The sequence below is a fragment of the Dermacentor albipictus genome, chromosome 2, assembly GCF_038994185.2.
Source record: "Dermacentor albipictus isolate Rhodes 1998 colony chromosome 2, USDA_Dalb.pri_finalv2, whole genome shotgun sequence".
NCBI lineage: Eukaryota > Metazoa > Arthropoda > Arachnida > Ixodida > Ixodidae > Dermacentor > Dermacentor albipictus.
Genome location: NC_091822.1, coordinates 178812105 through 178830085, shown reverse-complemented (window position 1 = coordinate 178830085; position 17981 = coordinate 178812105). Strand labels below are relative to the sequence as shown.

General features: G+C 46.2%; 1 protein-coding gene across 1 annotated transcript in view; it reads left to right on the top strand.

Moving 5' to 3' along the window:
- LOC139056340 (uncharacterized) overlaps positions 1–5380 on the top strand; it is a 42130-nt gene extending 36750 nt beyond the window's left edge. Inside the window, exon 5 of the mRNA XM_070534499.1 lies at positions 4224–5380. Coding sequence (XP_070390600.1) covers positions 4224–4387 — 164 coding nt within the window. The 3' untranslated portion in view covers positions 4388–5380. The remainder of the gene's footprint in view (positions 1–4223) is intronic.
- The last annotated feature ends 12601 nt before the right edge of the window (positions 5381–17981 follow it).

Below are 17981 nucleotides of genomic sequence, written 5' to 3'. Positions count from 1 at the left end.
ACACATTCTGGGGCAGCGACACGGAATGCTTAATGAATCTTCACGAGAGCCTAATTAGATCACAAGTGGAATATGGTGCCGTCGTAAATCAGTGCCGCCCCAAGCGCGCTGAAGATGCTAGATCCCGTCAACCTTCTAGGTACCCGCCTGACCATTTGCGCATTCGGAACAAGCCCTGCCGAAATCTTATACGTAAAATCAAACGAGTCGTCACTCCACTTGCAGAGAGCATATATGAGCTTCGCCTACTTTCTGAATGTGCACTGTAATCAGAATGTCCGTGTTCTATAACCGGTAACAATTTGACGTCTGCAACACTTTTTCGTAATATACCTTCTGAGACTACCTTTCTCTCTGCGCGTGAAAGAACTTGGCGAAGAAATGAGTGTCACACTTTTCGTACATCGCCGAATCTCTCTCGGGAAGCTGTTACCGCCCCGGGAGTGGGAAGTGATAGAACGCGATTCATCCTTTGTACAGGGCACAAAGTACGCTCCGGAGTCCGAATTTGCAATCCATTTTCATGAACTGTAATCGAAGTACTCTTGCTCAGAATTCTACACGGACGCGTTGTCACGGGCTGGTGTCTTGCGCTGCGGTTGGCCAGTCATTTTCCAAACCTGACCACCATGGAAATATGCGGTACTGTCTGTGGTAAAACACATAAAGAAATTAATTTTAGAGATTTTTTTTAGCATTTTCCTTTCGCTTACCGCTATTGTGTCCCTCTTCATCCGGCTATGTTCCTTGGTCAAGAACAGCTTTTCAAGAGCAAACAGTCCTCGCTATCCTGATGTTGTCCTACATGTTATAAGCCCAGTAGTTTCGTAGCGCTTCTTCTTTACAGATGATGCCGCTTTGATAGTCGTATGCGCTATAAAAAACAATACAATTCTTATTGTGCATAAATAAAAAAATACAAATAGCACGCCTGCAAAAGCCACAGAGCCTCCAGGCCCTTATGTTTGAAGGGCACTGGTGGGGTAGTAGTGCTCAAGCCAATGTTAGCATCTAACGTATTTCGTATATCACATTCTTTCGCAACACATTTGAATGCTCATACCACTCGTCATTAGTCATTGCCATAATGTTATTACACGCAGATTTTACGCAATTTAGCGACCATGGTTAGGCCCCTTTACAGCCACGTCACATCAACTTCATAGGACCTATCACACCACTTCGACCTCATTAAGACTAGCATGGTGCTCTTTCGCCATACCTGGCGCTTCCGCCACTAAAGACCACACATTCAGTCAACGAATTTGTTTTTTTTTTTCATTTAAAACAAAACGATCAAGCCTACTGATTATCTGAAGCAGATATTCTAGGCCGTGAATGACATTACAAAAGTTGAATTGCAAAAGTAAGCACTGTTTTGAACTATGCACTTTGGTTGCAAATATTGCTGGCAATTCTCTGAAGAGCACCTACAGACACTAAAGCGGGCAGGATAATGTATTATAGACTGTTCCGAACGGAACTACTAGCTTGGGAGTTCGGATTTCGCTAAACACTCGTAAGCTTTGCTACAGTATTAAGTCGTGAAATTGTATTAACTTCATGCGCTTTAGTTTCTTTGACAGGTACACTTTACAAAACTGAGATATCTGGTTTTGTGCAGAGTTGTAAATTTGTAAACATTCTGCATAATCTGCGACATTAATTTTCCGCAACATTTGTGGAAAGCATGCGTGGTTCTAAATCAAAACTCTGTATCCCCTGTTGCTGGATACCTAGATGTATGGTTGGCACGAAGAAATTCGAAAAGTACACGAACGAGCGTCATTATCAGCAGTTTATTTTACGCCAAAAAAAAACTGCACTTAGGAGTGCACGCTTGCGTATCTTATCGTACAAGATGCGCCTGACGCGGTGTCGAATCTCGGATTGGACTCCGACAGAGGAAACTCAGTGGCATACAAAGAGACGTACCACTGACTACACTTATCATCATGTTTCTTAATATCAAATGCTCAAGTGTTTCTCCTGCTCCTGCCTAGAATTCGTACACTACCGAATTGCAGCTCCCATCCACGAGTGTTAACATGCATCACCAATTGTGCGCAGTAAGTCTAATTCAAATTTTACGCATGCTCCCTCATTTTGACTCGCGCTGTTCCCAATCTGCCCAACATAGCACTTGCCACTGGACAATAGAACCTCATACACCACTGCTGTGCAACATTGCGTGAATGTCGTACAATGTCTCTTGTGGTTTCCTCCTTTTTACGTCATCATAGCAAATTGGAAAATGTATTCTTGAGCTTGGTAGGGACGGAGAACACAACAGGGACACCGCGTCTCCGAACGACTTTCTTGATGTTTTGGGTAATCTTGTACAGAGAGGGCACAACTTCAGACTTCATATTTTTCTTGTTGGGTCTCCGTGCAAGTCCAGCTAGTTCTACGTTTTACAAGCTTCTGTAGGAGCGTTTCAGTATGTGGGTCTCCGTGCAAGTCCAGCTAGTTCTACGTTTTACAAGCTTCTGTAGGAGCGTTTCAGTATGTCCTACTCATGGAAAATGAGCGAAGCAAGAATTCGAAAACTAAACGAAATCGAATGTCGCCAGGAGTTCTTGATGGCAGGATAAAGGCAGTTGCCAACAATCGCCTTTCGAGTCTTCCAACACGCAAATCAATAGAGCTGGTCCTTCTCTGTCGGCAGGTAATAGGCCCAACTGATTTGTTTGCTCAAAAACTGCAGCTTGATATACCTAATACAACTTAATATACTTAATATACATACTAAATATACTTAATAAACTTAATAAAACTGAATAGAGCCGGACGGCTGGAGTTCGTGTGTAAGGGGCATGTCTCGGCGATGTCTAACAGTTGAAATCTCCCCAACCATAAATATTTCTGTGAGATTGCGCTTCTTAAATATTAAAACATTATGCACCTATGAAAATTAAATACTCCTTGTTCAAATTCTTATCGAAATAACGGCCGAATCCCTCTAGTGATTGGGGACCTGTCGACGTCGCGTCCTTGTTGCCATTCTATGCCGATGCGTTTACGTGTATACTTATCAATTCTACGCTCCAAATAAACTTGATTAGGGAGAAATTGCTTGCAATTTCTTTGTAATGGCTGTAGCATGACATCTAAGAAACAACCTGCCGAACACAAGGCTGTGATAGGCAGTTGCTAGAAATTAACTATCTCTCAAATACCGCAAACTTCATTCAATTCAATCAAGCGATCGTGTAACTACGGAATTTCTGCGCTTTTATCTCCAAGCCAAAGCTTAAAGGGACACTAAAAGCAAATACTAAGTCGGCGTGAATTGTTCGAATACAGTCCCAGAAACATCGCAACGCTTTTTTCGTACCAAGAAAAGTTTACGAAGAAATTGCATCTGAAGGGTGCGATTACCTTTTTGGAAATTCAAATCTCCGGGCACCCAACAGGGGAGTCGTGACGTTGCATGTGCCGTCAACACACTTTGCTGCCTCCGGTGCGTAAATCGGCGCCCGACAGACGGCGGTACCGAGCCAAGACAGTGCGATGGATTCCCCGCGCCAGCTGCATGTCGGTCAAGTGGCGTAGACCGTTCGGGCATCCCGCTACATCACATGGAAATTGAATTCTCTGCCACTTGCAGTTTGTGCGAGTTTCGCGAGCCAGAAGACCACTGCAGCAATACGAGGTAACGAAACTACTGAAGCACGAAAGTGTCGACGCTGCGGAATCGAGCAAAAACGAAACCTTTCGACCACCCGCGTCGTTTTCAAGGGGCATTTCGATGAGTTGTTCTAAAAATGAAATAGAACAAGGCAGCTCCCAATTTAGTCATGTACCATACGAAGAATATTTCTGCAGTAAGTAATTGAGTGCTAGCCACAAAATTTAAACGAGTGCTTTCGTCTTCGGGCAAGTACTCACAATGTCCCGTGGGAGTCTCTCATGTCATTTACCTCAAAGTCTTGATTATTAAGGCTCTCGTCGAGATGATATTGGCACCTTAGATAGTCGGGATCACTGATCTATCACTTTAGCTTGACTTAGTATTTGTCTTTAGTCTCCTTTTAATAAATCGACTGCCGTTCGCAGTCGTGTACCGTGTTGGGTCGCCAGCTCTTTGTTGGAACGCTAACCTAGCAGTTTTGCGGACGGAATGAATGTGCAGTCACCCTGATCTTTTAACTCCGTCCTACATTAAGTTGCATGTACAAGCACTGTTACAATACATGCTCTTCTGTTCCTTTCTCCAATAGCGACCAAATCACGTACGCCCGACGGGTTGGCCCCCCTCAAGCTCCCGGACTTCTCTTTTCTCTTCAAGCCAGTCTGCTTCTCCCCTGTCTGTTCTGACCCCGACGGTCATTTTCAGTGTTATCCTCTAAAAAAAGGCTCGCAGGTTGTAGCAGCCACCTCATGACAAAACCCTTTTAATTGACATCCGTATTCTTACGTGTTTTTAAGTCATTTTAAGAGAAATGCGATTTTATACCCGACACCTACCCGATTTTACCTACGTTTTTACTTGCCCGATGCCTATACCTGATTTTACACATGATATTGACGACGCCTATTTAATTTCTTCGGGTTTTATTGTAATACGAGTCGTGAGGTGGTGGTAAATGCTACCTAGCGTGCAGCACTCCTGTTTGCGTCGCGTGCAGCACGCAATGACTCAAGTCGTGGGTGTGTGGCGGACGGGAACTTTTGACCATATTACAGCCGGTAGATAATCTCTTGATGCGCATGTTGCTCTACTCGTGGGTGCAGCGCGGCAAAGATGCATGTCATCGTCTCCTGGCGTTGTTTAAAGCTAATATAGCACGAAATCTTCCATAAAATACAATGACTTCATGAGGCTTCAGTATGTGTCTTCCTTTGGGGCCTTTGTGGTGTGATGCGAACTCTTTGCGGATGTCTAAGCCTCTGACAAACACTGTTGTGCTTGCGTTTTAAGTAGAGCTGAAGAATGCTACGTACATTATTATGGCATGTTTCAAGAATTGCTGTAGATATGCTGCGATCGTTTTCCTTCCAGAAGTCAGCCGTGCTAATTTTTCCACTCCTGGGTTCTTAGTGTTGCTCATACGCTACCTTGTGTAAACGCAAACAGAAACCGTAGCACTGATCAGAAAAATATCTGATGAATACTGCAGTGGTCAGCATTTTCTGCTTGTTAATTGCCTTACCGCCCGTGTGCTCTACTCTTGCGTGACAATATGAACGTGCTTATAACAGTCCAACTTCGGTTGTACATCTCATGTTTGACTGACATTCCCAATGTGTAACTCGAGAAGTAAGCGTGGCATTTGCGATCGGCTTGGATCCTTTGAGATTAGTGCTTACCATGTGTCGTATACTTGTAACCACCTATGCAATTGTTTTGAAATAAACGCAAGTGATTGCGAACGTGTCTGCTTTGTTCCTTTTCTTTTCCTTGAGAAAAGTCGCTTCCCAAAGGCAATGGGTCATTATAAACGGATTTCAGCTTCATCAAGTCATCAGCTTCATCAGCTGGAAGTTCTCATTTATTCAATAATTCCTTTGCAAAAAAGTATCGTAAATGTAGCTACCGATGGGCTAAGCAAATAAGTTGTTCATTATCACTCTCCGCGGTAGCCTAATGGCTTGGGTGGTGCTTTGCGGAGGTGGCGGGTTTTCTGTTTGACGCGGCAGCAGCCTTTTGATGCAGGCGAAATGCAAGAGCGCTCGTACACTTCGCTCGTGTACTTCGTGTACGTGGTCAAAATTCTACCAGGGTTCCGCACTACGGTGTACCTGGTGATTAGATGGTACTTTCGACGCGTGAAACCTAAGCACTGGTTTTCGTTATCATCGCAATGTGTGATATTTTAAGGTTAGTTTTAAGAGCCAAGGATATAAGCTGGTGCAGCGTCGATTAATACCGATATAACGCGGGCATGCCAATACTCCGCACATCGACCATTGAACTTTCACAGAGGAATTATTCCAAGGGAGATGGGTGAATGGCACATGCTCTCCCCTTCAGCTTAGCAGAAAGCGCCACATATCCTTGGCGCTTATGTTGCATCGAAAGAAAGCTTTATAAATCGCCGTCCGAGCACTCCGTACAGATGGTTAACCAGCGTAACTGAAACGTATGGCCCCGGTGTTTATCACTGCATTAATCCCAACGGTTCATTTAGCGATGGCTTGGTAGGCTACCGTATTCTCGGTGCGCCGTTGCCGATTCCACTCGGCTGCACGAGCCTGTTCTTATGCCCGGGCTGTTGCAACGTCACGGCGTAGACGAGCTCGTTCCCGGTTCTGCTGGCGGCGTTCCTGATCGAAAGCTGCCTGTTCCTCAGGAGTGGGTATGACGCGTGGCCTATCCATTTGGAGCCGGAGGGAAACTGCTGCGAGCGCAATCGGCTGCGACGGAGAGCAACGACGTCACTATGGCGCAGCCAGTCGCGCGACTCTTTTCGCTTATGCGCTGGAGTTTTCGGCGTACAGGTGACACACGGACGGACGAATCGGCTAGCCATATTTGCTTGATATACCCTCACGGCCGAAACAGTAGAGGGGGGTGTGAAACAATAAATACAAAGAATAAGATCGCTGAATGAAAGCAGCATGTGAAACATAAATCAATGCATGATTAACATGGCTTTTATAAAAGGAGGTACGAAAATTGGATGTAACATACAGGTTCGCTACTACCAAATAAACAATGAAACTAAATGAAACACGATTGAACATTAACATAACCATAGCAGGTACAAAAACAGGCTCTATAAATATTAGCCATGGGGTTTTTAAATTTCATGATTTAGAATTTTAGTGACATTTTCGGGAAAGTGATTCCACTCGTAAGGTGTGTGTAGGAGGAAGGAAAGCGAAAAGGAATTCCTTCTGAAAGAAGGTATGCCGACCTTATTAGCATGGTGTAATCTTCGGTATGTGCAGTGCAGTGACAGCAGTTCTTTGTGTAATTCTGGGTGAGGAAAGATTTTATCGAAAAAAGAGCTCGTTCGCGGTTCTGTTCGCTGCGTTACTGATCGAAATCTGCCTGCTCCTCAGGAGTGCGTATTACGTGTGCCCTACGCGTTTCGTATCCGGAGAGAGACATCTGCGAGCGTAATCCGCTGCGACGGAGAGCAACGACATCAGTACTGGCGTAGCCAATCTCGCGCCTCTTTTCATACATATGCATGGGGTTGCGGAAGAGGAGATTTAGGCGTACAGGCAGCAGACGGACGGGCGAATCGCCTAGCGATATACAGCTTCGATGTAAAAATGAACCTAACTGCGCCTTAGAATGAATTTACGCCTTATTTTATTCTGTAAAATGTGTTGTAATTGTTTTTTTTAGTTATGACCAAACAGCGCGCTTGCACAGCGTCTGTAGGTAGCAGTAGCCAAGTGTAAATGTGGTAAAAGCGAAGTAAGACGCAACAGTGACGGAGGAAAGAAATTCTGCCGATCGCACTCACCGTAGGAAACAACGTTGTGCGAAGCACACGGTCGATACAGGCAGCTAGCTATGCAGCATTGTTTGGAGCTCCGCAAAGCGTTACCAGGTTGACTAGCGTGTTTTTTGTCAATCCGGTGTGTTATGCGTGTGTGTGACGCGCGTACAGTGAAATATATTTGACCCGAGTGCGCGCGTTTCATGACGGCAGCAAGTCGAGGACGACGGTAAAAACGATGGCGTGGTTTCTACGAACGACCCAATAAATCTGAAAGAGGGGCATGGAGGGCGAGATGGGTAAGAAAATGCAGAATATAAATGTTCGCTAACGGCTGCCCGTGGTATCACTTGGAGGACTCAAATGGGTGTCTTGACGGCCATACTGAAGTTCAATCTGAAGTCTCTGTCCTTTTAAGCCATCCGAATGAGTGGCATGGTGCATGGCTGCCTCGTTCAGCCTTGGCCGAGCCGTGATGACGCTGCCACGGTGGAAGTTCCTGTTGCGTTTTCGTATTCGGACACTGTGCTCCAGGAACGAGCGTGCCTCTGTTTGATTAAGCGGCCTGTTAACGACGAGAAGGGCTGTCAAAGTCCGGTACGAGCTTTGGTAGGAAAGAGGGGGAGGCGCGATGTTGTGCGGCGCTCAGAAATCAATGCTCACGGGAAACTTGATTTTCAGACGCTGTTTTAAAAGATGCAACCATCTCCCGACACGTGTGCTGCTGAGGTGTCATGTGCAACATGTGATTGTTTTTTTAATGTGTACGTTTTTTTTTTCGTTGTGCTGGGAAGTGTGTCTGCATAAATGTGTTCTCTTTGCTATTGAATGATCACGCCAAGCTCGACTCTCAAACACCCTTGCCTTTGGTGTGCAACGATTAGTTGCCTATTCTCACTAATCTTGTGGTTTCATCTAGGTTACGTCGCTCTGTTCGCACCCTCTTCCGCTTTCGACAATCGACCGGTAACAATGATTGATTAAACTTTGTGTTTTGATCTTTTCACAAAGCGTTTTGTGGGCAGTGTATCAAAGAAAATATAGTTTGTTCAATTAATTACTATCCTTAGAATATGAATGTATCTAGATGCATCTTTCTATTTATATATCTCTAGTCTTGTAGGTAATTATGTCTGCCCGTCGTAAAAGGACCGTAGTGTGGTCTGCAGTATGTACTAAAGAGAGAGGGACAGAGGGAAATAACGTTCATTTGCACCCCAAATAGAGTACTGAGGAGTCAAGTCTTCCTGTTTTTTCAGCTTGCTTCTCACTTTTCATCTGGCTGATGCTTCTTGGAGCTCAGCGGCGTCTATGGCCATGCGGATGACTTCTTTTTGATCCTCTTCCTTCGAGCTGGTCATTAATGTTTCCCAGGATTGTCTGTGCCTATTTGGCTTATTTTTTTCTAGGACACGTCCATATGTACTAAGTAATTTTTTTGACGTGTGCCACCAAGCTCGAGCGCACATGGCATGAGGGAATGAGACGCAAGAATCAGATTACGAAACTGGAATAAAGATGCAACGACAATAGCAGTATCCCGAACACGATCTTATCTATACAATCATCGGTCCAAGTTAGTACACAACCTGGTCCACTGGTCATAATAAGTTCTTGTCATGGAAATGAGATGTGGTGCATGCACGGATGCATGTCACGAGTTTATCTAATTCTTGTCACGCTATGACATTCATTAGAATCATGCAGTGGCTTGACATAGACTTTGGCGTTCCTGCCAATCATTTTGTGAGATACATGGCATGAAATGTCAGTAATGTAACACATATGATTCTATCCATTATACTCATCTTAATTATTACATTCATGTCATGACATGATTGTCATTCATGTCGGTATCATTTTCTTGCAAGTTATATATCACGATATCCATAATATAAATGAAGTAACATGATATGCATTCATGTCGTGACATGATTGTCATGAAATTGACAAAATGACAGGAGGGGATGAAGTCGAGGTTATTTCTTTAATGTATGTATTAGGACATGTGTGGTGAGACATGCGTGCATTACATAAGAACGACCCGGAACGACGTGCTGATGCATGCATGGTCAGTAATGTCATGTCATGCAATTGATGCCATTCATGTCATGCCATTCCTGTTAGGTCATGCACGCCTGTCGTGTCATTCATATCCAGATATATACCAAAATATTCTATATATATCGAATAACGGCAGCATTATGTTATCATACCATTTGTAGTGACATACATGCCATCACAAGCCATGTCATGTCATGGCTTTCATGACATGCGCCAGTATGTCTTGTCATTCATGTAATGACGCACATTACATGTCATGAAATATTTCGTTCATATCGTGACATATGTGATGTCATCCATGTCAGGTCATGCATGCATTTCATTCATATCCTGATATATATTGAGTTTAATTACCACGACAGTATCATGTTTAACATACCACTGATACTTAGGATGCAAAAAGACATCAATAGACATATACAAAACGCCCGAAGTTCGCAAAGAACGCTTCGCATTAAAAAGCTAACACTCAGAAACATACGACACTTACATGCGTAGCAGCCGGTCCCGAAATCGCACACGACACCCATTTGACGTCGATGATGATGCGGGCGAGAGGCCGATGCCTGTGCTGCTGCATGCACCGGCGTGTGCAAGATTGAGATTCCGGCTGTCACGACAGCGTTTAGTGTCTAGAAGCTTCTATCGTAGTGGGAATCTTGTTTTCAACAGGTAAGAGTTGAACTTGTATAATTATACTGTAAATATTTTTTCACTTATACGCCCTTTGGGTCAAGAGGGCGTACGACATGTCCTTAAGAATTCAATGTACGAACGCGAACAGCCCTGACCCAAAGCTCCTTCCGACTATGCCTCCTTTGACGCACTCGCGTGACAGCGGGCATCAACCCTCGATGTAGAGCGTCTTTGACTCAAAGGGCTTTGAAAATGCCAGTGTGACAGTGTATAAGTTTTGTGTGCCGCTAAATTTGGTCTGAGTAACCTGTAATACATTTGCTCGCCCTCATTATTGTGTTATCTGTTTTGAAAGTGATTTTTCGAGGCTTGGCTTTAAATATTTGTACGTCCTCACCAGCCTGATAAAATCGAAAAAATTACACCTTTGATTTTAACTTGGCGTTGTCCGAGTCTCGCCTTGTTTCTCTCTCTCTCGGGTTTGACCAGTGCCATTTCTTCAGTAGCAAGTTGCAAGCAGTGGAGTGTTTAGCACAGGCGTATCCTTAGGTAGCCCATTTCTAAAACGAATGCGGACCATACTGTGTTGCATCTGGACTTCGCGGATTGTGTTGTGAGAGTAGGGCAGAGGTGGTTTGAATCGCTTTGTCTGTCGGGCGCTCTTTGATAGCGGTGAAACACGGACCCTTCAAATCGCAATCAAGCCTGATGCGGATCAGTTTTTTGAGGTCGCGATCAAGACTGGTAGCTGCTGCACGGTCCAACAATTCGTATCGGGTTGTTCAAGCTCACTCTGCATTACGGTGCCGGCAGCAGCCTACGATCGCTGTATACTGAATGCCCGGTTCCAGTAGACAGTAGATAAGTGCCCATGTAGAAGCACCCGATCGAGATTAGTCTCAACATCTCTACAAGCTGCCCGAGTTACAGGGGTACAAATTAACCGTGGGTTTAACTACTCAGGGTCGTCACAGTCGGTTGTCGAGTCACGCGAAGCTATGGTAAAGCCGCCTCTTTTTATAGTTGGGAGGCGGCTTTGCGCGCGAGTTTCTTCACGCCTGTTCTTTTTAGTCTTTAAAGATTCCTTTGCTTCTTTCTTCGCTTTCGTTTTTAACATGCAGTGATATCGTATCAAATAAATCCACTCGCTGAACCAGCGCCAAGCTGCCACTCCTAATGACACTCAGGGTGAGCCCCCAGCGGAGGCTAGGAGCCCCGATGTCCCGTTTCACATTCGAACCCACTTCCATGCGAGAACCCCCTTGATTAACTGCGTGTCATGGATGGGGATTTCATATGTGAGAACGTTAAACTGGGATGCGAAAGCAAACAAGCGCCACTGAGCTAACAGCAGTCATGACGCTTGTCTCTTTTTTTCGCACTCCATCATCATCATCATCAGCAGCAGCAGCAGCAACAGCCTATTTCATGTCCATTGCAGGACGAAGACCTCTATCGCGATCTCCAATTATCCCTGTCCCGCACCAAGAGACTCTAACCAGTACCCGCAAATTTCCTTATTTCGTCGCACCACTTAGTCTTCTGTCGTCCTCTACTGCCGTTCTTTTCTCTCGGTGCCCATTCTGCCACCTGAATGGTACATAGGTTATCTACTCTGTGCATTACATGATCTGCCCAGCACCATATGTTCTCTTTATGTCAATTGGAATGTAGTCTATACCCGTTTGCTCTGATCCAAACCGCTCTCTTTCTGCCTCTTAAAGTTATGCCTGGTATTCTTCGTTCCCCAGCTCTTTGCGCAGTCCTTAACTTACTCTCAAGTTTCTTTGTCAGTCTCCAAGTCTCTGCCCCTTACGTCAGCACCCATAAAATGCACTAATTCTATACCTTCCTTTTCAATGATAATGGTAAGCTTCCCGTAAGGAGCTGACGAAGTCTGCCATTTGCGATCCAACCCATTTTATTCTTCGGTGAATTTCCTTCTCATGGTCAGGGTTCCCTGTAATTAGTTGACCTAGGCAAACGTATTCCTTCAGACTCAAGAGGCTCACTGGCGATCCTGCATTCTTGTTCCCTTGCCCTGTTATTCATCATTATCTTTGTCGTCTGCATTTGAATCTTCATCCCCAATCTTACACTCTATCTGTTAGAGTTCTCAATCATTTGTTCTAACTCGTCTGCAGTGTTGCTAAATAGAATAATGTCATCGGCAAACCGAAGATGTTGCTGAGGTATTCGCCGTCGCCCTTACTCCTAAAGCGCACTACCTACCCCCAAATAAGTAAAATTTCACGGACGGGTGTCGGGCCTTCTTGTTTTCAAGGCTCTTCTGGCACTCAACGCGAGCTAGTGTGGACAGATGTGCGGGAGAGGCAGTTTCCCAGCCTGTACCACTGTGCACAACACGTCTTCGCAACCGCGCTACCTGACGACTGGTTGATTTGCTACCGTGAGCGGTGCTGCTCAGCAGCATCCGTAGCTCCATCTAGCCCCTGATTGGCAAATGCATAGAGTAACTCTGTGCATGCAGCATTCCAGCCTTCCTTCCTTGCGCGAAGATTCCACCGCACCAAGCCACCCTCGCATGCTTTCCATCGCACCTACAGCATGCGGCAAGCAGCCACGATCTCGTCGCACTTCGACTTTATGTAAACGACACGGTGGCAGTGAGGACAGAATTTCGCTTGGAGTGTCGATAATAAAAAAAGTCGCAGTTCCGCCTGAAAACGAAACATCGATTGCGACAGCAAGTTAGTATATAGCTATAAAAGTTAAGGATAGTAGTCTTATCGGTCATATAAACTTGTCAACAAGCACGGTGTCACGCGTGCACAGGTAAACATGAACACATCTCTCTCCATGGCTGCGGAAACTCGCTGTCGAAACGGCGAAGTGAGGAATCGCGGCAGCAGCAGCGATCGAACTGGCCTTTGCGCACCTCTCGCTTTAACGCGAAGGAAACGTCGAAACCACAGCGCGCACGATGCTACTCGCACTACGCGAACTCTGCAAAGAAAGAAGACCGCTTTGACGAGGAGGCCCGCGCCGGCGCGCACTTTGGCACGTCGCAGATCGCTTTCAAGATAGGGCGCCAGCATGGCCGCACCGTAAGCCGCAGCCGTCGGAGAAGAACGCCCCCTCTCCCCTGCTTCACCCTCGTGCCTCGCGCGCAACAGATGACGGAGGGCTTGCCGGCTGACCCTCGCACGCTTTCTCTGGCACGTACAGCTCACGGCGCGCGGCGACGACTTTATCGACCTAGGACTTTATACGGAACTTCACGGCGATGCCAACGGCAGTAATGCGCCTGGAGTGTCCGCTTAATTGCTAGAACAATTGATAGCGTAAGTACACGTAGAAGGGGTGGGACAGGCGTCTCTGTGTCGCGGTCGCCCTATGCCATGCCGCCGCCAAGTGCCATTTAATTAACTGCTGCCCCTTCCACCGGATAGCGTGGAGTTCCCAATTTACTGTAAGGTCGGCGATATATCGAATGGTAACGTAAACCATAGAACTGTCAAACTGATGGAGAAGAATGATAGTCTCCGGGAACTACATAATGGGTTCATACCAGGCAGACGCTTAGTGCATATTTTTTGTACGAACTCAGTGCATAGAGTTTACAATAGATCAGAATAGACCATTATTGAGAGAATTTCTACACATTAAGGTAGCCTACGACATTGTTATGGATATTCTCAAGCACTGATGTATGCATGGTGATTTTGTGGAGCTGCTGAGAGTTATGTAGGGACAACAGATTGCAATTTTTATGGGAAGGCCAGAAATGCAATGAAGTGGTGGAAATTGTCCAAGGGCTTAAAGCAGGGTCTCCTCTGTCTGTTATTTTTCCCTCTTTATAATAACCTAACAGAAAGACGACTGGAAAACAACGAATTAGGGTTTGGTTTATTTTACATTCGCCTTTGACAATGGATGCAACAGAAGGTCATTGGACGGATGTATCCGGACGACATGGTGATATTAGCAGACAATAGAGGAGATAGAGACACTTGCAAATAAGTGTGGCAACGCAGCAACATATCTAGGCCTTAAGTTTGGCGCAGAGAAATTGGCAATTATGATCTTTAAGGACGAGATAAATCATGACGTGGTGCCACTTCAACAGCGTCATGCCAATAGTCAAGCTATGTAATTAGCTAGACCTATGCATAAATGAAGGAAATACCCAGACACCACTAAAATAATCTGAAAATAAAGTGGAAGCGGAATGAAGCAACAATAAAACATCGAGCATATTGGTGGTACAATAAATAGGAGGTGGTGCGTGTCATCTGGAAAAGAAATAATGTTTCCAGCGCTAACGTTCCCAAATTCTATTATGTGCTTAAAATCGAATATCTTGTAGGGGATTTGGAAGTTAACGAAAGATCGCTAGGCCGGTTGGCTTCGGGAGCGTGCGGTAAGATCGCAAATGAGGCTGTGCACGGTGACGTTGGTTGGACCTCTTTTGAAGTTGAAGTGCAGAGCATTAGATTTGAAGTTAGACTTATGAACATGGATGTCAATAAATGGGAAGCTAAATTGTTTAGGTGTCTGTGCCTGAAAAGCTTCGACGCAGAATTGAGGAAGAGGTCCAGAAAGTTGGTAAACAAGTATAGCGTAATTGAAAACATAGACAATCAGCAGGCATCAGAAAAATATTATAGAGGGAAATGGAGACAGCAAATTGGACGCGAGGTTTGGGAACAAAACAGACATGGAGATTTACGATGGGAAGAAAAACATTTGAAGATAAATTTTACGATAACACAAAGGGCAGTGCCTTGCTACTTGAGGCCTGAGCTGGTTGCGTAAAAAGAAAAACACAAAGGAGCAAATATTGGCAACAAGACGACGCGTGTGTCTTCTGCAGCGAAAATCCGGAAACCACTCATCGCATCCTAATGGAATGAGAAAGTCTTACCCCAGTGAGAACCGTAGGTAATGGAAACCTTCAAGAAGCCCTTCGACGTAAAGTGGCAGGAAGCATGAACAGTTCAGCAGTCTAGGTAAGGAAGATATATACCTGTAGAGTATTCGTGGAAAAAAAACGCGGAAGAGATTGATACAGTCATCAGTAGCGGTAGAAGGCAAAAAGAGAAGGTTTAATGAAGACAAACAGATGAAGGAGATGTTTACAAAAATAATAGAATCAAAATGTAGAAAATGCCAGATACCCTCAAGTAGGCTGGGTAACTATTTGGCGACGCTCCGTTTCAGAGCTGATGAAAAAAAAAACAAATAATCAATACTGTCTTTCTTTATGCTTCCAAAGGGAGCAAAGTTGCACCGACGTTTTTCCTTCGCCGCTCACGCCAATACTTGTCGAGCGCCATCACATGGTCTAAAATGATGTCAAATGCTCCGCTGCGCTGTAGAGAAGCCAACTTAAGGCACATTCACACCGAAAGCGGAGCGTCTAAGCGGACAAGCGCATTTTCAAAGCGGCAAGGCGGCGAGCGCCCGCGCCTGTTCAGACCGGCCGCGTTGCCTCGCTGGCCGCGCAGCCGGGAAGGAGGGGCATCTCGAAATTTCTTTAGCAATTTCACGAACGTGCCGCCATCTCACGGCACTTTGGGTTTGTACGTGCGCTTTCGATATTTTTTTTGTCGTTGGTAGGCGCGCTCCCGTCCGCTATCTACTTCTGCAAAATGATGAGCTCAGACGAAGAGATCGCTGACATTTTAACGCGATAGCGTTAAGGAGCTCGTGTCGCAGAAAAGCCGGTGTCGTCGGCGTCGGTGTCGGCGTTGGCATTTGCGGCGTTGACCGTGAGCGATAAATCACGGCAGGCGCTTCATAAATAAAAAGCAACTTCCAAGATTGGCCCGGTGGGAATCGAACCAGGGTCTCCGGAGTGTGAGACGCTACCACTCAGCCACGAGTTCGACGCTTCCAAGCGGTGCAAACGCGCCTCTAGTGAATGCGGTGTTGCCTTCAAAACGAGCCGTGGAAAGTTATACTGCGGTGTATATCGGTAATTATGAACATGTAACGTACAAAGTCGCAATTACACGAGTTGCGAAGTGCGTTTCCGCTGCATTTCTTCTGCGCTTTCCGCACACGCAGAGCCATCTTGCGGCAAACACAGAAGACCCCCTCCTCTCAATGTACGGCGCTGCCCCGACAGGAGGCGCGCCGCGCGCGCACTGGGACCGCTGCCAGGCGCGTCGCGGTCCCGACTCCCTCTCCCCTGACGACGCTTCGCCGTGCTCCCGGTTGCAGAATCAAGCGCCGTTCCTTTCTTTAGATTACTATCTATCTCTGTGCCCGTGCGGATCACGACGTTTGGCTGGCGTAGATCGTTTCCCCTCCGAGACACCGAGTTCTTTGGTTCGTTCCGTTCGCTCAGGCGCACGTTTCGTTGCCGCGCCGAACGCTGCGTTGCTCGACGCTCACCGCGTGATAGGTGGGCGCTAAGTCCGATGCGGGGCGCATCGTAAGTGATCGCTGTGCCGTAGCGCATTGTCTTATACCCCTTGGCGGGTCGACGGGAACGCTGTCGCGTCCCACTCTTGAAGGCGAAGCTTAAGCGTCCTCCAATTTTCACTCGCCACTTGTCTAGTCGCTTTTCAAGCACAGAAGCGAAAAGCTCAGAGAAAGACAGCCCGCCAACGTCGCTGGTGGGTTCGGCCAGTCTTGCAGAGCGAGATAGAATGGGCCATGCGTTGCTGCCCCACCTTCTTTCGCGCGACTTGGAGTACTACAGAGAGTGAGTATCCGTTATGTTTCTGGCACGGGCTTTGGGAGTGAAATATACGTTGTGCAACACACGTTCTTTCTTCTGCTGCTATTTGAGGATGCCTCCACGGTGTTTCGACACTTTATTAGAACTCCTCAAGCCAAGGATTCAGAAAAGTGACACGAACTACCGAAAGGCGATTCCACCGGAGCATCGGCTAGCGCTGGATGTGAGGTAAGGCTTCAGCGGTAATAATTTATGGATTTTTGGTACTTCTGTTTTCTTAGCAAATGTGTCATTATACGGCAACTGAATGGCACCATGCGAGCACTATTTCATATTTTCTTTTTTAGCAGGGCAGCGTTAAGGAGCTCGTGTCGCAGAAAAGCCGGTGTTGTCGGTGTCGGCGGCGTTGACCGTGAGCGATAAATCCCGGCAGGCACTTCAACTTGCAAGATGCGCTGGGTGGGAATCGAACCAGGGTCTCCGGAGTGTGAGACGGAGACGCTACCACTCAGCCACGAGTTCGATGCTTCAAAGCGGTACAAAAGCGCCTCTAGTGAATGCGGTGTTGCCTTAGAAACGAGCCGTAGAAAGTTATACTGCGGTGTATATCGGTACTTATGAACATGTAACTTACAGAAGTCGCAGTTACACGAGTAGCGAAGTGCGTTTCCGCTAAATTTCTTCTGCGCTTTCGGCACACGCAGAGCCATCTTGCGGCAAACGCAGAAGACCCCCTCCTCTTGCAGCTTGCATGATTGTCCCCGAAGTGTGCAGGGCGATTTCGGAAGTGCTTGGGCTGGTTTACGTATCGTGGCCGTCAACTCCAGCTGAATGGCTAAAGGTAACCCCTTCATTGTGATCTATGCATGGTTAATGTATATAGGCTGTACGCTTACTGGACCCGCCGTGGTTGCTCAGCGGCTATGGTGTTGGGATGCTGAGCACGAGGTCGCGGGATCGAATCCCGGCCACGGCGGCCGCATTTCGATGGGGGCGAAATGCGCAAACACCCGTTTGCTTAGATTTAGGCGCACGTTTAAGAACCCCAGGTGGTCAAAATTTCCGGAGTCCTCCACTACGGCGTGCCTCATAATCAGAAAGTGGTTTTGGCACGTAAAACCCCAAATATTATATATTATTATATTAAGCTTACTACATTGCACAAGTAATTGTTACAATGCCTTATCAACAGGATACATAGGAAATTTATTTTAAAGGAAACTTATTTC